The sequence below is a fragment of the Toxotes jaculatrix genome, chromosome 1 (genome assembly GCF_017976425.1).
Source record: "Toxotes jaculatrix isolate fToxJac2 chromosome 1, fToxJac2.pri, whole genome shotgun sequence".
NCBI lineage: Eukaryota > Metazoa > Chordata > Actinopteri > Toxotidae > Toxotes > Toxotes jaculatrix.
In genome coordinates this window covers 482259-507265 of record NC_054394.1, presented here as the reverse complement: position 1 = coordinate 507265, position 25007 = coordinate 482259, and the positions used below count along the sequence as shown (strand labels likewise).

General features: G+C 41.7%; 1 protein-coding gene across 1 annotated transcript; it reads right to left on the bottom strand.

Annotated features, from left to right (window-relative positions):
* Positions 1-5663: 5663 nt before the first annotated feature.
* vstm2b (V-set and transmembrane domain containing 2B) lies at positions 5664-21500 on the bottom strand. The gene is made up of 5 exons (XM_041037021.1): positions 21407-21500; positions 20783-20970; positions 19739-19768; positions 18625-19063; positions 5664-5752 (listed from the first exon to the last, which is right to left on the bottom strand). The coding sequence occupies exons 1-5, from the start codon at positions 21477-21479 to the stop codon at positions 5664-5666; spliced, it is 819 nt and encodes a 272-aa protein (XP_040892955.1). The 5' UTR covers positions 21480-21500.
* Between the last annotated feature and the right edge of the window lie 3507 nt (positions 21501-25007).

The following is a 25007-nucleotide window of genomic DNA, read 5'->3' as shown; positions in this document are numbered from 1 at the left end:
ATATTTGTGACGCGCCCACAAACAGGGTGGCACCTCAGATAGCTCAGCCATGTCAACTGATGTGTCGTGTAAAAGCATGCAAGGTGTGGTGTGTGTATTAGGAATCAAGCAAATCGTTCTGTCGACAAAGGCAGTAGATGTAAGTTTTGTTTTATATACATCACCCCTTTCGCTGTACAGTGTTCTGGGATCCCCTTTCGTGGGCCTGAAATCAGAGAGGGTCTGTTGTCTGTGAAGCCATGGTCCCATTTCCTGCCATGTCCAGTGGGCAGGTTTTGCCAGTGACACGTGTGGAGACGCACCATCAAACAGCTCATCTTGTGAATGAGAGAGAGATACAGAGACAGCAGCAGCCTTCTTTGTCCAGTAAATACATGTCATATTCAATTTCTCCACTTCAAGTGGCTTTCTGTTCCAAACTTTCTCGAACCTTTCATCTGACCCTTCTGAAACATGTGCTGTGCAGTGTAGTGAATCAGGTGACATGTAATCAGTTGCGTCTGTGCAATGTGTGTGTGCAAATGAAGTGAGTTGTGATGAGACTGAACCTACACCCGACAGCAGAAACCACTCATAAACATACAACAGAGAGTCTGGGCTGTATTTAACCATTTGTATAATTTGAGGCGCTTTTGTGACCTTTATGCCATCGGGACTTGAAGTTAGGATTATGCCAAAATGACACATAAGATCCCTGCCCATTAAATTAACTGGACAGTGATCTGACAGCAAAAATGAATGTTTAACAGTGGAATCATCTAACGTACATGATAATGGCTTGGTGTAGGGCTCCATAATGGGAATTCCCCCTGCTCCCACAGTCATGCACATTCTACCACTTTTCTTTGGAGATTTTAGTAACGCTGTTGATTTCAAAACAGACAACGTTGCACCTGAATCCACCAGGAATGTAACTGATTGTCCAGCTATTATCAGTGTTAATTGAGGTAACTTTTTGTATCCTGGTTTATTCTCACAATACATAGTAAAAGAGAGACAGTCAGCTTTGCATGCATTAACCTTAGCTTCAATGTATTGGATAGCAAACAGTACTTTTTCATGATCATTTAAAAATTGAGACTCACCCCATTTTGTGTTGTGTTGTGTGTGTGTTGACTGGTCCGTCACCGGCGTCCGCCCCCCCGCCTCCCGCCCTCAGTCTGATGGAGGAAAAGACGGCATGTCGTTCCCTTTTTGGGCTTTGGGACAGTCTTTACGCCAGTGTCCTTGCTGGCCACACAAATAACAAACATCTGGATCATATGGTTGTCTTTGGCTGCCTGGAGCACCTCTGCCTCGTCCTCGTCCACGTCTTCTGCCATGTCCTCTGCTCCTGCCTCTGTCAGTCAGCCCTGTCATGGCTTGATACATAGTCAGCTGAGCTTCTTCCAGTTTCTTCTGACGAGCTCCTTTGTTCTTCTGCTCTTTTTCATGTAGTTGATCTTCTGCATGTTCAGCATATTGCAGTATGTCCTGTAGACATGCTGTTTTCCACGAGATGCAGGTCTTCTTTACTCCAGCTGCTATTTCTGGTTTTATACGTCCCAGAAAATGTTCTTTCAGGTGGACCTCATAAGGTTGAAGCGGGTTTACTCCCATCTCCCCCCTCGTCAGCCCACTGTGTATGTCGAAAGCAGCAGTGAGACGTGCCAGAAAAGCGCTGCATGACTCAGCGGATCCCTGTGACAGGGAGGTGATGTTTGACAGATTCATTCTCATAGGAAAAGCTGTTTTACATGCATTGATCAGGTCAGTCACTGCCGTTTTGAAGTGCACATTGCTCTCAGCTTGCCAGTCAGGTTCGGTCAGTCGTAGAGCCATTCTGGCATCTGTGAAGAAGTCGGAGATCTTATGAAAGTCATGTTTCAACATTTTGCTCATCAGCCGTCTCAGTTCTGTCATTGTTGGTCTGTATTCTTTAACAAACTGCAACAACTGTCTCTCGAACTGAGTCAAATTGTCAACTGGGCTGCAGACATGGGCCATGGCTTCTGCAATGTCTTCATCAGTCCAGGGTCTGAATACCAGTATTGGACCTGAGGCTCCAGCTGCCTCCAGCATTGGAAAAGCCCCCACTCCTCCTTGTTGGGCCTTCAATGCTTTTCCCTTCAGCCTGTCTGATTGTCGTATGGGTGAAGGCAGAGATGGAATCGATGTCTTTGGTTTAACTGAATCCTCCTTTTTGAAGGTTGATTCAGGCTCTGGTGCCGTGGGGCCGCTGTCGGGACCATCTTCCCCAGCTGCCTCTCCGATGCCGTCTCCTGGGACAGGGGCGTAAGGAGGGGGGGTGGAGTCCAGGTCGGGATCCAGCCGGAATGAATTTTGTGATTTTCGTACCTCGGACAAAGAAGGATACAATGTGTTAGTGTGTTCAGGTTTTTTGTCCTCTTTTTGTGTCTGTGCTCCTAATCTTCTCCTTCTTTCCCTCTCCTCTGCCTCTTTTCTCCACATGCTATATGCCTTCCAATCTGCTTTAAACTGTTCATGCTTCTCTCGTTTACGTTTGGACAACGCTGCATGCCGCTCTGCACTTTTTTTTTCTTTTGCCTCCAAACATGTCTTCAGTTGATCCAATTGTCTCAGACTAAAGCTGCCATTTTCTGGAAACCCCAAATCAACCCACTGTTTGAATTGATTCATGCTTCCAGGATTTTTCTCCTTCATCAGTTTTATTATTGGTGGGAGGATTTTGGGAGTTGGCTCCACTTTGAACTTCTCCTTACTCTGACTTTTACCCATCCTTTATCTCTGATTATTTTGTCTCTTGTATTTACAGAATAAACTGGTCCACTTTTTCAAGCAGATACACCAGAAATCCTCAAACACTACAATAATAACCAAGACACGTCTGTCTGCAAGTGCTTATGCGAGATATACCGGTTTAATTCCCTGATTAACTCTGCAAACTCTCACAAGCAACATCAACACTTCTCACCGTGTGTGATTCTTTCCCTTTAAATCCTTCGGGATTGGAGCGATGACCGGGCTCCGTCTGAGGACAGCTTCTCACCCACAGGGAGGAATCTTTCTTTGCAGCCGGCTTTCTGTCTTTCCAACGGAGTCCAGATCACACGTCCAATCCCATCCTCGTCGCCAAATTTGTGGTGGAAAAATACTTTCCTCCTGATGAGAAGTGAAATAGAATTCTTTAGACAGTAATTGTCTTTTGATGTTTTATTATAAAATAAGGTTTACAGAGTAATCAATTTCTGCAGAAAGGACAGAGCTCACGCAGCATGTCATGCTACCGAGGTCTGACCCCAGGTTACAAGTTACAAGAGTACTTATGCCTGTTTCTCACATACCAGGATGGCAAGGAGGGCAGGGAGACAAAATAATATGAAGGTCAAAAAATAGAGATAAGTTGTGCTCGGAGGCACCGGAGACATAATAGGTGTCTTCACAAAGTACAGTAAACAAGTACAAGTACAAGTACATTAGGCCACTACAGGTCATGTTATATGTACTTCACCCAGAATTGAATATACGAGTTCATGAGAATATATGAATGTATGTTAAAGAATATATGGTTATATGATAAATTGACATTACACATAACACTAGAATCCCAAAAGTTACTGGAACATGTAAAAGCTTGGGTCTGAACCACAGCAGCTCAAATGTTTCAAGTAACAAGGAGACAAGAATTTAAAAATAATAAACAGAAACAGAAAAAAATATCTTCCTTTGAAAAGGCACCATCTTTGATTAAGATGATTATTGTTGAATAAACCAAAGTGATTTATACATATCTTTGGTGCCTTGCTGAGAAATATTTGCCTGTTGTCAGCCTGGTTTTTAGTTGCTTTATTGGATATGTTGATGATAATTTATCCTTTTAAACACTGTTTATTTCCTGTAGATGCCAAAATAAGAGTGATTTATTTTATGTATTTCTTCTTGTTTTGTTAGGCTATATTCCATGTGCTTAAATGCAAATTGTGGATTTATGTTATAAGTTTCAAGGTGGTCGGCCGTCCCGTTTGTCTATGGGTGGAGCCAAAGTTATTCAGGTCAAGTGAGGCGCACAGCTGCGTTTAGTCAGTCAGTTCGAAGGCTGTGTGTGCCTCGCCAAAAAAAAGTTTTTGACCGTGTAGTTTGAACGTGTAGTTTGAACGTGTAGTTTTGAACGTTTAGTTTTGATCGTGCAGTTTGATCAATTTTTGTTATCACAATGAGTTTTTGAAATGGACATTGTATAAGAAGGAGCAAAGATTAAACTGAATGAATGAAGTCGACGCTGACTATGGGATTCTTTTCATCAGATATGTATATGGACACGCGTCAAACAAGCCGGACTCACACAGCCTAAGTGGCTTCTTTTATTTTATTTTTTGGAGAATATGTTGCCGCTATATTTCCCTTTCATTGATGCTGCTGAACATGAATGTGGACAGCAAATTTCATGATAGTGAAGTGCACATTTAATTTTGATATTCTTTGATAGCTTTTGTTCCAGTTGACACTGTGGGCTGATTGTAGCATTAATTAGAGGTCACCAAAATATTAGAATTGATGAATATTCATGGCAAATTACCTGCAGATGTAAACATTAATATTTGATATACCAAAGTTTTAGTTCTGGGGAACTGTTGAGATGATGTTGACATATCCTTAGTCTTTGCCTGTGTTGGAGCGGAGTTGTCCCTTCATGGCCGTGAAGCTGTTGTTGACTGTGAGTAATGAGGATTAATGTCAGTCATTTCCTGTGTACTCCCTGTTGTATATAATCCTCTGTGATGGAAGAAATACATTAACATACAACACCATTGAAATCTACCTTTTATTAGAAAAAACAATAAACCTTCATCTTATCTGCTGTTTGCAAGTTACCAATAAGTCATTTTTCTTCATAGAAATGAAATGACTCACTTTGATCACCATAGATTTAATAAAAATAAACATTATTTGAGGTGATTAACAACAACTATGGTACGGTGTGCCTTATCTTCTAAAATATATCAATATATTTGTTGCTTGCAGAATGGAACACAGCTATGAAAACAAAAGTTTGCGTGTGAGTGTGTGTGCATGTGTGTGTGTGCACAGCTACAGAAAAATATCTCAGTGATCGACTGGGCTATGCTGATCAAATCACCCTCACCCCCAGACACCCCACCCAACCGCCACAGAGAAAAACATGGCAGTCACATGTTTTCCATGTAACTACTGACAGTGACTGTATTCAAATCGTCAGTAGGTCTGACACTGCAGTGATGTGTTGTCAGATGGACGGGGTTCACAGTGGAGATGCTGTAAAGAAATGTGAGTGTGGAGTGTTGAAGGAGGACCATGCGCAAAGCAAGTGCAGAGCAGAAGCAGCACTTGCCTGTTCAGGCTGTGTATGAGTTAGTGGGGACACTCCCCTCATTCGCTGTAAACACATATATCTTCTCTACACGCTGCTCTATCTACATTCACGTAGCTTCCATCTCTGTTTCATATCCAAGGAGCGTCCTTCTCCTCCGTTTTATCTGGTCTCTTCTGTCCGACTACTCTGTCCGGTGTTACATTGCTTCTGCTCCCTGCAGTGATGTGTTGCAACGGCATACATCGATTTGATGTGACCCTTTCTCCATGTTGGGCACTAACTGCTGCTTGGCTTCTGTTTGGTATAGAAGGTGAGAACATTGCAGGTTGATGTAATTTTGGTTGAAGTCTCTTCAGTGGGCCAACAGGAAGGGGAGGAGCTTATGCAGGAACAGGAGAGTGACGCAGAGGAGGGGGTCCATGGTGCTCATCACGCTGCAGCCTGGATAAACAATGAAGGATAAACAAAGATTGAAGAAAGAAGATCAGAACAGCATTCTGCAAATCACACTTATCCTGTTTAAATCAATAAAGACTGATTAATCAAAAAATGACACCATGGAGGAGGAAACTTTGTTAGGTCCCACTTTTAGCTGCTATTTCTACACTTTTTTTTCCCACTTCAGCCCAGAATGTCTACACTTTACAGTAACGATGGCAGAGTCATCATTTCAGAGTTCTATTTCAGGCTTTTAAGAGCAGATTTCGCAACAATCGCTTTCTCTGGCTGAAAAGATGCTGCAACTTATGCTGAAATCAGATTAGTTTTGAAGCAAGAATCTTGTAAAAGGGTCTTAGTTACGCACTCGATGGCTTCGTACTGTACATTACATCAATGTAAAGGCACTGAGGCTAAAGCTACAGTTTAAATATTCTCCCAAAGTGATCCACATAGAAGACAGGCTAATGAAGGTAGCTTCATTAGTCTTCTATGTGGATCACTTTGGGAGAACAACAAGAACAGTGTTGTTCTTGTTGTTCTCCACCCCTGCTCCTTTTACCACCTCATCTGCGGATGCCCCACCCTCTCCAATCAAACCCTCCAATCTGAAATCGCCTTCTAAGAAGACGTCGCAAGCTTGAGCTCCATTCCTCATCTCCCCCACCAGTGTCTACTCTCCAGTGGGGAGTTTCCTTCACATAAGAGCCATCTATTCCACAGGATCACTTCCCATGGACATCTACTTTCTGCTGGGGTCTAAGTCTATTCTACCTGTTCACAATAACGTTTCTCCAGATTTTCTCACTTTCTTTCAGCCTTCTTGTAAATCTGTCCTATATTTATAAATGACTGAAGATAAAGTTCTATCTGAACGTTTTACTCCCTTTGTGTCTTCCTTTGATTTTTACTTCACTAACCGCTGATTTTTTGCACAGATTTTATTCTGAGATCAAAGTGAGTTCTACTTATTAATTCTTACTCTTTTATTGTGAAAGAGAAGGAAGTAAAGCACCATGTCTGGGGACCCTACTGTCTCCCCACTGTATAGGTGAGCTCAGCAGTAGACCCTCTTGGTGCTGATCTGACTGAACGCACTCTGTCAGAAGAGCGGTGAAGGGAGCACGCTGGTGTTCTTGCTGATGAATTACTGACCATCACTCCACCCAGTCACCAGACTGACGAGTGACATCATCACCTCTTATCTAATAGTGCTGTGTCTCCCTGTATAACCTTTCTGTGTTCTCTCTACTGACTGCCCATGACAACAACTCCATCTGTTAACACAGCAACATCTATACTTCATATTACAGACTGTCTCCAGTGTGGGAGTGACTCAAACAAACAGCTGGACTGTAGGAAGGAAACCTCTCATACTGCATGTATTTGAATTATTTGTGCTCGTAAATAAAGTTGAAGATTGGAGTGAGTCCCAGTAAAGGCAGTGGAACATTCCTTTAAACTGACTGCACAGTCTTCTTTTGATAAGCTGATCCTGAGCCTTATCACAGCTGAACTTGTCAGACAGCTCGTGACATCAGTGTGTGCATGCTTGTTGCTGCTGGAAAGAACAGGCAGAATTACAGATGCAGGACAGGAGTGGCATTAACAGAAAAAGGGAGAGATGGGGAAGGTTTGTAGCTTATTTAGACTGCCAAATTAGGAGGGTGTGTTTTGTAGATGATTCTGGAGAGTGAGGCATGATATAAATCTGTCCCCTCAAATACTGAGGAAACTGACACATCCCTTGATCTCTCAGTTTTGTTCTGTATTTCCAATGATGTAAGAATCTCATTATTGTTTTCAATATTAATTATCATGTGACTTGCTGCTTTTTCTTGATTCATGGACATATCAGCATTTAACTCTTCATGGTGATCAAGGTAGAGCACCAACCTTCAAGCTGCCATTGTACAAGCCTTTCTCTGTGTCCGAGCACATGATAATCATATAACAGTCTCTTACTTTTCTCCATTCAAAGGCTCCCCTGCTTTCTTTTTTTGCATTATAACTAAAGACTATAATATATCTAAGGTAGTCTTTGAGGTACCTAACACCTTTTATAGAAACAGTGTTAAAGAACACTGATGGTATGCACAGTTATTTTGTCAGCTGTTTGTCAGTTCACTTTTATGTAAATCAAGGTCAAAATACACTTCAATATTATTATTATACACATTATTTTAATGGGGTTATTTGGCACTGAGCTTTCACAGAAAATGTAATAATTGAAAGTGTCCTTCAGCTGATTCACTGGTCACTATTCAGCCTATTGGGATTATCTGAATCACTCCCATTATACCAAGGACACAATATAAATGTTGCCCATGTTTTAAGCTGTCTGATCGTCTCAGTAAAGTGACAATTTTGCCTTAGAAATGGCAGTAAACCTAAACTTAAACTTAAAACTGCAGTGAGTGAATCCTGACTGTAAAGGTTGTCTTGATTAAGTATTTTTGGTCCTATCCGGATCAGAGTCCTTTAACATTAGGTATACTTATACGTACCTCAATGCTGATAAAAAAAAAAAAGTACCTGACATTGAAATAGAAAGAGCTGTAGCGAATAAATCTGACACACCTTATTTTTCAAGATGATCCAAGCACTGAAGAAGTTTTATTGTGGCCTGTCATTTTATTCTAGCCAATCTATTCTATTAGCTAGAGGAGTAACCATGGTGCGTACTATATTCCCGACTGAACCACACATTTTGATATAAATGCCTTGGTTTTGATGTATTTTGTCACAGCATGTCTTTTGCCGTGCTTTGCACAATGAATTAGATGTGTGCCTTCTGTGAATACACAGCAGCTGCTGTTTCTCTTGTTTATCTTTACTATTCTCTTGACTCTCACCAGCTGCTGCCAACAGTGATCAGCAAGTAAACAGCTAACACCAGTTCCAGAGTCCACTGACAGAGAAACTAAGACACTGGCTTCCTGTTGGTGCAATCTGTATGTCTGCATGCAGTCAGTATACATGAGGAGAACATTTTGTGTGGCTGTCTTATGTTTTCATTCTAACTCTCCTTTATCCCCTAAGGTCACCTGACAGAGCAAAGGAATCGCTAAATGGAAAAGATTTTAAGTTTCCTTTCTGTTCATCACTACAGAAACAAATGAACCAAATCCTGATCACAGACAATGCAGGGATACCACTTTCTCCTCCAAAAGTCACCTCAGTGGATCAGAATGTACTGCAGTCAGAAAACACAATTCAACATATTGATTGTTCTCAAAAAGAAAAGCTGTCCCTGACAGATATTTAGGGAAATGTAGGAAATTACTGAATCTTGATCATTCAAATTGATCCACTTCAAAGTGCCTTATAAAACAAGGCACTTTGCATGCCACATGCACTGTAACCCACAGAAACTGTATGTGTGAACGCAGACTCTTTTTGACCAGACACTGAACGGTTACGTAGCACGGAATTTAATGTTTTCTGTATGTAATCTTTTTTGCGACACTAGGCACAGCTATGAATGAAGAACTACATTCTGCCACCACTGGCAGAGTTGCAAGTAGGTGTTTGGGGTGGATGGTGGCATAAAAAGCCAGAACTGTCATACCAGTGACTGGGGTGCACATCAGGAATCTAGTGTTAGTGGTTAAGTTTAGGCAACAAAAGCACTTTGATTAAGAGTAATAAATGATTGTGGTTTTGGTTAAATTCATGATATCTTGTGTGTAGTAATGCTGTAGTCACTACAAATCAGTATTTTACTGTCACAACAAAAATGAAGAATGCACACAAACCAATACACTAAATTTCAACAGATTACTGTTACACCAGGTTGTACATTGAAAAACATCAATTTGAAAGTTGGGTTGAGTGTTACTAAAAAATGGAAAATTTGTGTCCATGTACAAATCCTGGCTCCTGCATGCTCCACCCAGGTGCCAACGCCTAAACCAATTTCCAGTAGATGACAACGTGTCACGGACAATCATTGTCCAGTCAAAACACTGCCCGGAGTTCATATGAAAAAATGATGGCGACTCTGTTTCATGTGTAAGAAAAAACATGGTCACACATTGCTGAATGTGGAAATACTGTAGACAAGTAATTCCTTATTTGCAATATTAAATAACATTGGGTTTATAGCTTGTTGTGCTGCTCTCATTGAACCTACTTTACGTTTAAGTAGCTAAAGTGCAGAGCTGTCAATAGTGTCAGTAGGGATCAACAATCAGACATCAAAATATTGTCAGCCGTGATGTAGTTTAGTTTCCTCCTGTCATAAAACAACAGTGCATAACAGCAGCAGTTTTTCACTGTTATCAGAGCTGATGCTGTTGTGGCAGTGGATGATGAGGACCTGGATACAAACATCTTGTAAATACAAGTGAATCATGTGATGTTTTCCCAACTTTACAAGGTGATGAGGATTTAGTGAATGCAGCACGGAGCATGGGACTTTGATGGACGGACAGGGAGGTACGGGTAGGCTTATCAGTTACCAGGCAAGGCCACCAAACATCAGATGAAAAATGAAAATATGAGAGGCAATTTGAGCTTATCTCCCCCCTCCCCCTGCATCTCCCTTTCCCATATTAATTGTTTCTGTCACTCAGTCAGATGACATTGCAGAAAAGTGACAGATGCCAACGTTTTCCCCACAACACTGGCTGTTATTATAGAGGATAAGGCAGCAGAGCCCAGGGCAAGCATGAGGTAATCTTTCAATTTTGCCAAGCTTTTTAACCTTCATCTGTCAGATACTCAGAACAGATCAACTCAGAGGAAACTGAAAACAAAATGTCCAAGATGGATTTCTCCGTGGTTCTTCTGTCAACAGAAAATTGTAGCAAGCCACTTAAACTCTTTCATTGAAATAGTGTGAATAATCTATGTGATGACACCATGCGAGTCAGGGAGGGGAGATTAGATCAAGTAGGGTTTGTGTGGGTTATGTGTGTATGTGTGTGTTTGGATAGTGATTCTCGATAGGTTGGTGTGCGGAGTAAGCATGTACAATACAACATGCTGTAATATAACAGTAACCATTATAATTAATAATATATCTACACAGCATTGAGGAGTGAGGGCAGACTGAGCTACTGGAGAAGCAAGCAACAGGCTCCTCCATCCAGTGCCCCAGCAGCACAGCTGTGGAGACAGTCAGGCGGTCAGTAGAGGACCAACCCTTCCCTTGCCCTTAATATTAGGGGTCCAAGTCCAAAGACAGTGGAACCCATGCTGTTTTTCATGTGTTCACTGATGAACATGCACTCATGGATTTTTGGACTCTGGCAGCGGACTCTCACTTGAACAAGGAGGCCTGACAGGTGGTATTTGTGAAAGGTCTGAGTGAACAGTTAAAGGATGAACTGGCTACCCGTGATGAACCCTCTAACCTTGAGTTTCTCGTGTCCCTAGCAATCATGGTGGATAACCATCTGCATGAGCTCTGCAAGGACAGATCAGCTTCAGCGTCGCAGCCACCTTCTCCCCATCTCATTCCAACAGGCGATTATCACCCTCTCCTGGTGCTCCCCAGACACTGTCATCTTGCCCTGTTCTGTCTGGCAAGGAGCTAGTGCAGGTGGGTCAAAATCAGCTGTGTATATTCTGTGCTTTTCAGCTTCAGCTGTCAGGTTATACCCATAGACTGTATAAGACATGGACGTAGCACCCGTGACGTCACCCATTGGTTTCGGGGAGTCGGTTTTGTGACCAAACCATGGGCATTTGAGCTGCGCCATCTTGGATTTTAGTGGGAGTGTACTTTCCATATTTGGCGAAGAGGCGGTTACTCTACGGGTCGGCCGAGAACCTGGCCACTTAGCTCGGAGCAACCGAGCTAGCCTAAGGCTAATCAGCAAATCAGCTGGGCTAACAAGCTAAGCGGCAGCTACAAGCAGCTACATCCACCACACGACAGTCCCCGAGTCCGACCCAACCAGCTCGACTCCGTGTAACCGCGACACACAGCATACAACAGAGATCATAATGTTGCTGCTGTGTTTTAAACATGACTGTTTCAGATAGAGAAGTTTTAGATGGAGCTGCAGGGTTTGGTGGAGTTGTGCGGGGAAATTTATTTCTAGCCTGTTATTTAACTGTGAAACAATCATTATTATTTCATATTGATAAAATATATTACAAAGTTAAAAACATTATTATTATTATTATTATTATTATTATTATTATTATTGTCATTAATAACGATAAAATATAATGATGATAATAATATATTAAAATGTTTAATATTTACCAGTTTTCACCGCTGCCTCCACCCAATATCCACTTACAGTTACAGCAGCACACCACCGCTTACTGACGGAGCTGCTCTGTCCATGCAATGTCAGACTTTTTAAACAGAAAAATGAGACGAAATAAAATTGTAGCCTAGTACTCACGCAATAAACGGACTCTGAGAGCACGGAACACACCGCAGCAGCGTTCCTAACATTAGCTGCCCCGTCCTCTATCTGTATCAGCAGCGACCATAAATCGGTCATAAGTCATAAGCCAGCGGCAAAATATGTCGGTACATGCTAATTAGTGCAAACATCCAGGTAAAATAGTGAGAAATTTACTTACCGAAAAAACTGCAATACAGACTCCTTAGACGGTCGGTTAGTACATACTACACTACAACAAGCCATATTATCACAAAAACCTATCCGAACATTGGCAAACAAACACGGACACTGTAGCCGCCTAGCCCAGCCGATGCTTTAGCAAAGAGCTAACTGCCAGTGCCTGTCTATGGGGCTGTCACTCAACGTAACCACGCCCTAATTTATGTAAGAATTTTAAGCCTAAATAACACTAAAACTGTTGTGGTACAACCCCCCCCCCCCCCCCCCCCCCCCACAGTGTTCATGGAGGTGGAAACTATCAACAGAGACCAAAAACAAAAAATGTACCAGGCTGTAAATATGTTTTTTTAGGCTGTAAAGTTGGCTATTTTAACATGGGGGTCAATGGAGAATTGCTCACTTCTGGAGCCAGCCCCCAGCGGCAGCCGAGGAACTGCAGCTTTTTGAACGCGGAAGTGATCCTCACTGCTGAAACCTACAACTCCCCCCTTGGTTATACCTGGTTTTGTTTGAAGTGTTGAGGAAGGTAACAGAGGGACTTATTTTCTTTCAGTCAGTGTGGCTAATTGTTCCTAGCTGAGTTCCAGTCTTTGGTGTAGCTGCAGGAATTCTGTGAATTGTGAAGAACTTTGATAAGAGCTATTTTTACTTCTCGTCCAGAGAGTTTATTGTCACTGACTAAAGTAAAATGTCACTGACTTCAGTACAGCATGATTTATCAGAGGAGATGTGATGGAGTTGCATTGCCGGAATCTCTTGGTGGTTGGTTGCAGAGCTGGCTGAAACATTCATAATGTAGATCTAGTTGTGTTATTGCAGTTGAAAGAGTATAGAACATTGGTTTATTTCATGGAAAACGAAATGAAACTTTAATGCAGCTGTTAATTATAGTAGAAACACTGGGCCAATTAAAGCTGCAGTGTGGCTCAGTGGTTAGCACTTTATGTGAGTTTCCACACAGCAAGAAAGGCTTTTTCTGAAGCTGTAATCCTATACAGAACACACAGGTGTAGAAAATGAATGAACTGATGCTCTCAGTCTTGTTCGCGAGTGGGGGAAGGATGGAGTGTGAGATTGACTGGCAGATCGGTGCAGCTTCCACAGTAATGTGGTCGATGTACTGGTCCGTCATAGTGAAGAAGGAGCTGAGCTGAAAGGCGAAGCTCTCGATTTACCGGTTGATCTATGTTCCTTCTACGTTCCTAAGTACTGACAATCTTCATTGTCAGTACTTATCAATGTGGAGCTAAATTCTTCTTCTTATCTGATTTGTCTGACGTACCTCGTCTACCAAAAACAGGACTTTTATTTCATCCCTGTTTAATTTACACAATTTATAAATAAATTCGATTTTTGTTTGTTTCTCATTTTTTCCTGGAGATTAAAAAAACACACTAATAAAATTAAGTTTTTTTAAAATGATTAATCTTTATGTTCTTGCAGAATAACATCCCACTGAATAAAATGTAAGGATGTACAACATGGCAGATGTAGGGTCGGTCTATATCTATGGTGTGACGTGTTCCTTCTCTGAGCAGACCTGTGGTCAGTGATGTGATTAACTGGGAGCTTTCCCTTTCAAAGTGACTTCTATACTTCTGTGTAAGTTTCTTAAATACAACCTTATTTAAAAAAAGAAAAGAAAGAAAAGAAAAATAGGCATCCTCAACTTTCAAAATAAATTACTTTCTGAATCATTATGAAATATGTGTAAATGTTTCCTTTTACATCTACAACAACTGGTATTGGTCCCTGATGTTTGTCAGAACTGAGCTTGTGAGATCTCTCAGTCTACTGTATATTTATTCATTGCTGATCAGAAAAGCCTCCAAGTCTCTTCATGATTTGCAAAGTCAATGAAATGAAGCTCCGGGGAAAATACTCAGTGTTAGTCATTTCATCTGGGATGTATTGTGAAAAAAGCCTTGTGCTGACTCTTAGCTAACTCTGCTAGCTCTCTATTCAACTGAAATGAGTGGCTAGATCCCACCAGTATGTTGATGTCCATTTTGTGACAGATACATTGGACGATCCTTCGTTAGATACTTCATCGAATAGATTTAAGTGAGTTTGTAACCGAGATGCTCTGAACACAGGTTATTAACTGTAATAAAACTGTAATGAGCAGAGAAGAAGCAATGCAATTAAATATGTTAGAGCTGCATCACTTGCTGCTTATTTAGACCAACACGTAGTAGGTACATGCATTTCAAGCAAAGCAAGGGAAAACAGGAGAAATTAAAGCAGTGTTGAATGGGCTCTCGCTCTTTGAGCGGCAGTCTTGGTCTTGATGCAGGTTGTATGACAGGGCTCTGAATTTGTGTGATTGTCGGATAAGGAACCAATGAGTTAAACATCAGTAACTATGTGCACCAGATGCACATTATTATTGTGTATTTCTGACAATGCAGTTATGTTTCAGAGTATACGCCACTGTCATGCTGCCACCCACGTGGCGTGAATTTATTCCAGCACACACAGGATAGACAGCACCATGAGGAGATATTCACTGAATCTGACAAGTGTACTGGATTAAAATCGCTTACTCCTTTAATGACTATTCGAAAGTTTGAAAATCACAACCCATATCTAACATGTAGCTTCAGCAGTCTGACAGATTTGTCATTCTTGTGATCTGCTGTTTATATTGCACATGTACTGTGCATTTTCCTTTCATTCAGTTGTTACCAAGCTGTGTTCGATCTCCAGTTTTAGGTTTTCAGTTTGTGATGTTTGGTTCATTCCTCTCATTGAGGAGTCTGTCTTGTCTGCTTGGTTGGTCCTGACTAACATAACATTTGTACAGAGGTCCTACTGCAGCAGTAGCAAACAGAAAACTCAAATATTTACAGTTGATATTTTAAATATAGATTTTTTTCTCTAAGCAACTCCATCACAGGTCTGCCATCTTGATGTGAATCTGATGGAAAAATAATGGGATGGATATACCTTACTACTATACTTTTGTGCAGCCTGACCTACAATACCTTGAACTACAGCAAGGCGCACACATTGTTCCTGTCCGGTGCATATTGTTCTTCTTACACAGATACAGAGACAGACACTCAAGGAGACCGGCTGCATGTATGCATGTTTAGACTATGACTTTGATTATCAGCTCGAAGGGGAGGAGAGCTCCTGTGTGTATAAAGAAGACATAGAGACTTCTCTCCTTTGAGTATTACAACGATACCATTCTTGATTCATGGTTGATGTAGACTCCTTCTTGCAAGAATAAATACTAAAAGCTCTGATCGTCTCTGAGTCTTGGCTGAATTGGTTAGAATTTTTCTAACAGAATCCTTGTCCACAGCTAGGCAGAAGTAAACAAGCTGCTGTTGCTGAAGCTCAGGCTGGAGAGGGTTTTACTTTCTATCTGCTTCTGACAAGAAATGTGTCCAGGAGATGACCAACAACCCATAAGATGTTGAAAATATGGTAACAGAATTAAAAGGTACAATCTCAATAAGTTAAGTTTTGTTTAATGTCTTTTCATCTGTATTTCTGGATTGTTAATAGTTAGTAGCTAATAAAATTTTAACTGTGCAAAACTAAATCAACAAGTCTCTGTTTCAGGAAATCACTTTTGCTTTAACTAAACCCTGGTGTTTCAGCATCCCATCCGGCAGACCAACAAAGGCCCTGCCAGGGACTACTGGACACCGAGTGGCCTGCCAAACAGCAGATCTCTCATCTCTGCAAAGGCTTCCTGGCCAAAATTCCACTGTTAGAATTCCATGTTGTTCATCTGATTACAAAGCAACAAGTCACAGCGTTTTCACACACTGGCTGAGTGGGACAGAACAGGTACATTAAAGCTGACATCATGAACAATTTCAGTTTGACTGAATAACTTCCACATTCACGCAGACGACTTTAATCTGTCAGAGGGGTCATCACTTTACCATGCATGTTTTACTGTCACTGTCGTTCTGTTTCATACAATTTTGCCACTACAGTCAAAGCAGCATCACTAGAGAGCACAACATATAAATCATCAAGTACTATGCCGTACTCAGGGGTTGAGACACAAAATAAATGTAAGCGCACATCAACATTTTGTCATCAAGCAGCTGATATTAAGTGATCAGGCTTTAAGAGATCAGGCCTGACATAATGGAAGTCAAGTTTCTAACTCTGAGGTTTTATGTACTGCATCAGCAATCATCCAGAATACAACCAACAGATGTAGGTTACATAAAACTTCCTGAACTTCCTTATTAATCACTGCTTTGGCTTTGGCTCAGGGCTTACTGAGGAGTACATAGATACAGAATACAGATACATGAAAACTGTGTCCAGTAGGACACAGATCTGGATTTGCTGCCATTTCTCACTGGAGTAGTCTGCTGGTGGTCAGTGTGCAGGGTGGACCTGCCCGTCCTGCAGGACATTTGAACTAAAACACACTGATAAGTCACAGTTTCTGTGGCCAGATATTGTATTTTTTGTTTCACTGCTCTGACACATATTTGGTGTCCAGAGGGCTTTCCTCATTATAACTGCCTGGAGCAAATGTTGCTGTAGCTGTCTGAAAACCAACTGCATTGTTAGTACCTGTCCTGACCAGTCTAAACACTGCACTGTTTTCAAATGTCTGCAATAACCAGAGATGGGCGCACGTTACTTCAGCTCAACTGTAACAAAAAAAACAAAAAAAAAAAAAAAAAAAAAAAAGACTCCCTGAAACACACACATTTTTGCAAATATGAAAAGAAGAAAATCTGCTCCTACAATCATCAATCATATTTTGACACATGCAAACAAAGTAATATGTTCACTTTGTTCATTTAAAACTGGCAAGAAAGTGTCATAATTAAATAAAAATATTTACCATAGATCAAAAGCGTATTTATGACCTTGTAATGAATCTGTCATCCAAAAATGAAGTATATCAGGGATGATGTCAGTAGCAGGGCTGGTTTGACAACATCCTTAAACTATTACTGCCTGAGTCTTTGGCTAATATTTCTTTACAGACTGACAGTCTAATAAAAGGCTATGCAACCACATGGGACATAATAGCGTCCTCTCTCTTGTCCCTGTGAGGAGCCTCTGAAAGACTGATCAAAGCTGTGAGAAGAGTGGACTGACAGTGTCCTGAAATGACACAGCAGAATTCAGCATACACACACAGAAAAGCAGACATCAGACCTTTAAAAGATATCAGCTCTAATACCTCCAACACCTCTCACTCAGCCATGTCATTTAACATAACATAATACCAGCACGTGGAAGTAGAAATGTGGGAGTCAGCACATAGTATCTCTGTGGAACTCATGCAGACGGTGTCTGTGGTACAGTCCACCAGCTGACTGACTGCTCCCTGCATCAGGGGAGCCTGCATCTGGCAAGCCTTCACAAGACTTCAGAGACTTTTAATTGTTCACAAGTACACTTCATCAAACAGAACTGGGGCAGGGAGAAGAGAAGAGCTATGGGGAGGTAGATTACAGCTCTCCACCCCCTCTTGCTCCCACCCATCCCCTACCATCTGCCATGCTGCTGGCAGAAGTATAGTCATAAATAGGTGTCACACATTCATACTCAGGTCAACCTAAATGCTCCCCTGATTTAAAAAGTGTGGAAAAGGTGTGACTGGAGCACTGGATCAGATGATGGAGAATGCTGTGAATGCTGTGTATGCTGTGATGGGTGATTGCACTCATATTCAAGCATATGAACAACATAGAGAGGACACATACAGTATTTATGAATGCAGAAAGATTCATGCTGGACTGCCACCAATGCTGAATATGTTCTTGCGACAAAGAGAATGTTCCCTCAGCAAATGTAATTTTAATGACATTACCATGTTATGATAACATGACAAGCTGTCATCTGTTTTTCACAAGCAGAAGCATGTAGATGCAGAACACTGCAGAAAAAGGTTAGTGCTCAGGGGAGTCACTGCCAAACTAATAAATTACAAACATAACACACTTAATATTACATTTATCTTATGTCCCTCTACACACTGTTTCTCTGTCTCTTATTTCCAAAGATGGCCAAATAGTCAATGATGTTCAGACCCCAGACATGTAGTTGTGCATTATGTAGCAGTAGGTGGAGCTGACCTCAGCCTGAAATATCTTCACAACAACACAAAGATAAAATGTCCCTGCCAAAGAGAAACAACAGCACTTTTGCTCAGATTTGAGTTACTTAGACAGTTGAACCCTGAGACAGATACAGACCAGCACAGCACAACTCACACTGTACAGACTGCTGAGCTGGGCCCTCCATCTACCACCACTTGGTGTCACTGTGGCTCTGTTTAAGCCCCTGCCCCTCACCCCCATCGCCCCAACAACTCTAACTCACCAGCTCCATGCTGCTGTCGGAGGATGCCAGTGTTCCCTGGCGGTGGTGAGGCTGACGACTTGGCCACCGAAGTGGTGGTGGACAACATGGAGGGGAGGAGACCGGGCTGGGCCTGCTGAGGCACCCGGTGCTTTCCCTGCCCTAATCTCGGACCTCCCATCAGGCCCTGGCCGGGATCCGAGGTGGCCCTCCCAGCTGTGCCTCCTCCCAGGGCTGTGATGGCATTCCTCAGCAGCCAGCGGTTCTGGATGTGCGACACAGCTTCCTCAGCCACCATGCCATCACCCTGCATGACGTGCAGCGTGGCGTGGACCGTAAATTCCTGAGTCTCGTCGGCCCACAGGTCCGATACGCGGCACTCGTACACCCCCTCATCTTCCTTCTTCACCTTGGACAGGCTGAGGCGATGGGAGATGGCGTTGCCCTGAACACGCACAGTCTGGACTCACAGAGAGAAAAGTACATACAGACATATGGCAAACGGTAATGCTTGAACTACTGTCAGTTTTAGTATGCATTCATCATCAGCTTAATAAGGGCAGCTCTGTTTTATGACCGGAGGTGGAGGCACAGGCATAAAAAAAAAGCACCAACACATGACCCTGTATTAGCTGCTCAGCAGACCGACACATTAGTTCTTCGAGCCTCAATTATAACCAGTAAGGGGCACACTTCAGTACCACAGATTTATAATATTATCAAAGTTCAATTTGCCACAGCGTGTGTAACACCAACTCTATTTTACAGGTCTAAAAGAAGGTTTTTACAGGTCTAAAAAAATTCTATGATAAAACGTGGGACAGAAGTGTGGATTTATAAATCACACTTTAATTTTCCAGTAATGATTCTATGGAAGTCTATGTCCTGTCAAAAGAGGAAACAACACAGAAAAAATGACAAGCATATCCATCACTGGTGAAAATAGTACATTCCACCATTTAATCATTATGCACACCTGCATGTCAGGTAGATATTTTCTTTCTCTGAGGATGTTCCAAGTATATTTCTGTCAAACAAATATGAATATAATCCCTCAAAAGCCCTGTGTCCCCTGTGTGATACGTGAGGAATAGGAGTCAACAATCTTCAATCAAACAATAAACTGGTTACTTACACTTATTTTTGTGGGTCCCCTTGGAGCAACCTGAAAAGATAAAGCGTTGTGAATCACAGGTATACAACATGTTTATCCGTTAACAAAACATCATCTATCATATGATTAAAACATGCACAACAACACAAGATTTTTCTTTCATTCAGTGGAGAGAGAAAACAGCATGAGCAGAGCTGGTTGTGTACATTTCTGAAAGACACCATTGATAACCTCTCTCTCTCTCTTTCTCTCGCCTTTTCCTCTGCTCTCTTTACCCCTCCTGCATGTTTTAGTTTGCTAACCACAGAGGAGACGCCACAGATGTGACTGTCCCTGACTTCTCCTCAGATGACTGAAAACAACTCCAACTGATTTGTCATGCTGAAGGGAAAAAATAATTCCCTCTGCGTCCTACCACATTATCCTATCATGGCGGTTTTAGCCAGTGGACCTGAGAGGAATGTAATGGTGCTGATAACCAACAAGTGCCCTTTCTGCATTCAGAGTGACATTCCCCTCATCCTGAGCAATGCACATACTCCCTGGATTCAGTCTAATCGTAAAGACAAACAAATGCTGTAGCCAAGGTCAGAATCATATCATGCCTTCTTAGGATAAGCTGATATACTGCAGGATGTAGGCTTTAGATTTGTACAGTAGCTCACAAAAAGCAAAAGCTTCAAACAGTGGTGATTATTACTATTAAAATGTAGAGAAACGGAACTTCTTGAAGATCAAAAAATACTCTGCTTCAGGCTTATATCAAGAAGGAATTTACAGATATTTACAGCCTGTGGATTTACAAATACAGACCAATGTAAATGCATGCAGAGTGTACAAATGTTGATCTCTGGCAGATTTACATGTGCAACTTACATCTATCCATGTAATCAGAATTTCAGCTCCTGAATAACAGAATGTGCTGAAAAGATATCATGGTTCAGGTGCTCAGATGCAGTTTGTTTCCAGTAATATGAACGAAAAATATGTGCAAGTCATATAAGGCAGCTCAACGCACAAACAGTTCCTCTGTTATGTATAACCTGTAAGTAATGTTGTGGTTACCTTAGCTCTGTTGGCCAGGCTGCTAATCTGCAGCTCATGAGGCAGTTCTTTAGGCACATCCTCCTTCTGGTACCACCACTGGATCTCCAAAGACATGGGCGCTGAACTGACAGCCTTGAAGGCGCAGGGCATCTCCACATCCTCTCCCTCCCCCACACTCACATCTTTAGGGACTTCAGTAAATGCAGCTTTGGTGTATGAAGGGGAACAGGGAAAGAGGCAAGGTAGCAAAAGCACAGATTAATGAAACTGTTGCTCTAACACCCACCATGAGCCTAACACAATAGGAGTTTGACGATTTATTTTCATGCCATCATTCAGACTTCCTGTGTTTTAAGCTCACTTCCTATATTCCCCATTAACTGTCATGATCTACAGTCTGCCTCAGGCTTTATTTAATCACATAATGGAAAGCATTTCTCCATCTTTTGCTGTGACGTGGGCACAGCTGGGTTATTATGTTTGTTTTCAATATTTCCTTTTGCACAGTTACAATTCTCCAGCTACTCTACCAGATGGAGAAATGGTACAGCGTGCATGTTAATCCTTCAGACGTCCTGCTACTACAGATACATTTTAAACTGTCACCATGTCATCTGCCCTCCTCTCAGGGGTCTCACTTACCATTTGCACAAGTAATAAAGGGCGAATTGAGAATGAAGTAATAAAGGAGGCTGTAGAGTCCCGTTGTTTCCATGTCACAGCAAGGCTAGTCCAGCTCAGCACGGACATGAGAGGGTCACCTGGATGTGAGGTTAACTGCCTGCTCAAATAATTCCAAATATGGGCAGAGAAGAGCCACAATCCAGAGGCAGCCTCAGCATCAGCCAGCCAGCATGTACAATCCGAAGGTGAACTGGAGCATAATTAATAAAACCACATTTCAGCGCAGAGACAAGAAGGAATATTTCTACAGCAAATAAGTCAAAACAAGTCATTTGAATCTCTCAGTGATCCCCCAGAGCGGAGCTTCTCTGTGAGAAGACACCGAACTTCCCTGTCAGCGGCAAAAACCTGCTGTTCATCATCATCCCGCTTCCCAGGCGCAGGAAAGCTCTCCCGGGCTCCGCTCCAACTCCCATCACATAACCGATCCTCTGTGCGTGACTGTGCGTCAGTGTGTGTGTGTTTGTGTGTGTGTGTGAGAGAGAGAGAGAGCGAGAGAGAGAGAGAGAGAGAGAGAGAGAGAGAGAGAGAGAGAGAGCTGCAACAGCAGCAGCCAGAGAGGAGACCAAGAGGACAACTTCTTCCTGATACTGGCAAACAGGAATTGCTGCTGAGAGGACTCTGTCTCTCTCTCTGTAGACCTGTACCCTGCCTGAGGGTTAGCATTTGTCGCAAGCGCATGGTGAGCAGTCTCAGGCAGCCGAGATCTCCGCGCGCCTCTCTCTCTCTCTCTCTCTCTCTCTCTCTCTCTCGGTCTTTTTATGCTTTGCAGTGTCCCTATCTCATTGCTACCGGGATCTAAATAACAAGCGGTGTTTTTCTTTCCTTTTTTTGTTTCATTTATGAAAACAGTCTCAGTGAGTGAGTTACTGTACCAGAGCTAAATTGAGGGCATCTAGATAATCTATAGACCGCCTCAGACAGTCAGATGTGGAGGCTTAATACAGATTAAATCCCCCATCAGCGTGCTGATACTGCTATGAAAACCATTTAGACTGGTTTAGGCTTTCATGATGTGTTTCCTCTGACACAGTTGTGCTACTGACCATTTAAAGCATGACTGGTGGCATAGGAACAATAAGCAACTGCTCAGCAGTGCTTTACTAGCAAACAAGAAAACACTGTGAGGCAGCATTCAACTTTTGTCCTCTCACAATACAGAAAAACTGCCTGCATTCATTTGTCTATGTTGCTTAATGCCACACTAATTACAAGCTACTACATCTATGGTATCATCTAATACTACTCAGGTATACGTTGGCTATACGTTTAGCATGCATGATGAAACTGTTCATAAAATCAGTAACAGTAACTGTGTGCACAGTTATAGTTGACTAATGTATGTAAACTTGCCATCATACTAACACTGATTATATAACCTTCAAAACCAACCACAGCTTAATTGTGTGTGGACACATGTGCATCTGTCATAGGTGCGGTCCAGGACCTAAACACTACATCTGTGGCTAATATTTTGACTTCCATGTAGCCAAGGCCAAGTGTAGCTCACAACCACATCCTTGAGCTTGTCTATGTAACGTTGTGGGCCTGTTTTCAACACAGTGGGTGAGACAGTCCTGAACAGAGCCAGGCAGAAAGCTAATTGCCTAAAAACTTAAGTGTAAATTGCTGTGAATATACTGTATGTCTGACAAAAAAAAAAGATTCAGTCAGACAGCTATACCATGGTGACATTGTTTATGTTTGAGCAATACATTTCAGTCATTAGATGTGGACATTGTTGGGCTGTCTTAGCTGGCACACCTCTTCAGTGTCACATGGAGGTTGGGGACAGTGCCTGTGGACTGTGGTGGTTTCCACTTTTAAAAATCTGGACCAAGATGCAGTCCAGTTATCAGGGTATCACGCTGCTCAGCCTCCCGAGGAAAGATTATGCCAGAGTGAAAGGAGGCTCCAACCAATTGTTAGACCTTGGCTCCAGGTGGAGCATTGCAGATTCTGTCCTGATTCTCTCCTCTTTGCAGATGACATGGTTCTGTTGGCCTGACTGACTCAATTAGTGCGACGTCAGGAGTGATGTGGGAGTTATACTGGATCATGTTGGTGAAAACCAGGTCTCGGTCTCAATTTATCTCTTAATCTACTTCCTCACCTATGGTCATGAGCTTTGGATAATGACTGACAGAATGAGATTGTGGATACAAGCAGCTGAAATGCTCACCGTCAGAAACAGGGTGAGGAGCTCAGACATGTCAGCCAGTTGAGGTGGTGGAGGATCTGATAAGAATCCTTCTGGTTCCATTGGTGGTTTTCTGGGCAGGTCCAACTTCTGAGAGACTTCAGTGTACACCCAGGGCACACTGGAAATAATATACACTGAAAAAAATTCAACATTGGCTCAACTTAAAAAAATTGAAGTAATCTGTCACACCTAATATTTTAACATTAATGCAATGTAAGTACTTCAATTAGTTTGACCTGAAATATTCAACTTCATGTAAACTAATTTCTGAAGGTGCAGCAAACCAATTATTTCAAGTTTTCCTAAATTAAAATAAATAAATTGGCCTCATTACTTAATGCAAATAATCCACTTCATTAAACCTAAATATATTAACTGATTGTGGGAGCAAACTACTTTTTTAAAGTTGTCTCAAATAAATATTTTAAGTTGTCATAATTTAATAATGTATATAAATTAAATAAAAAATGCTTTTAATGCATTTTGATTTCTACTCAGAACACGTTTCTTTTTAACACATTCTTATTTATTATTCAATGAACATTTTTATCCAAATGGCTAACAGTTTTTTTTCCAAAATGTATAAAAATGAACTGTCCTTCTCCACCATAGCACATTTCTTTTCTCGAATACAAAGAGCAAACAAGACACCTCTGCATTTTCAAGTTAGCACACTGTATATACGGGTACATTTTGATTTTGCTGAATAGAACCAAACTAAATACTCAGTGACTAAAATAAAATTAGAAATAGTAAAATAAATTGTTCCTAAAATAAAATCAGAAAATGATCTTATTTCCAAATGGAAAGTAACACAGTCAGACAGGAATTATTCCTTTAAAATAAAAAAGGGTTATCAGATGAGTTGTGTGAAACTCCACGATTCCATAACCTGCAAACATGTGTGAGGTAGCGCCTGGCCCTCTCTTGGTCTGAAAGTCTCAATATCTGGCGTATAAAATCAGTACACACTACAGTGCAAATACATTCACTGCTAACAGATACTTTTGTCAATACTGCAGTGGAAATGCAGTCATGCAAGTACAAACTCCGAACACCAACATTATATAAAAGGGTACAAACTCTTGGTTGTAGAAACACTATAACATTTTATCACCAATGGGAACACAAACCAGGGGAGTCAGTGGAATTCAGCTCTGCCTACTCTGGGCTGTAAAGCTGGGTGCTCAGTCTATGAACTTTTGGGGACATCTTTTTCCCACCAAGCTCCATCACGACTTTTTGCACAAATTCAAGGGTGTACTGCAGGTTTTTCGGATACTTTAGGTTGAGTGCATATATGAGCCCGAAGAACATGGCAACAGCTGTTGCCACTGAGGGCACCTTGTTCAGCAC

Coding starts and splice junctions, on each gene's coding strand:
- vstm2b (XM_041037021.1), bottom strand. CDS start 21,479: ATGGAAACAACGGGACTCTACAGCCTCCTTTATTACTTCATTCTCAAT. Junction 20,971..21,406: donor CTTTATTACTTGTGCAAATG/GTAAGTGAGACC, acceptor CATACACCAAAG/CTGCATTTACTGAAGTCCCT. Junction 19,064..19,738: donor GGGGACCCACAAAAATAAGT/GTAAGTAACCAG, acceptor CTGTGAGTCCAG/ACTGTGCGTGTTCAGGGCAA.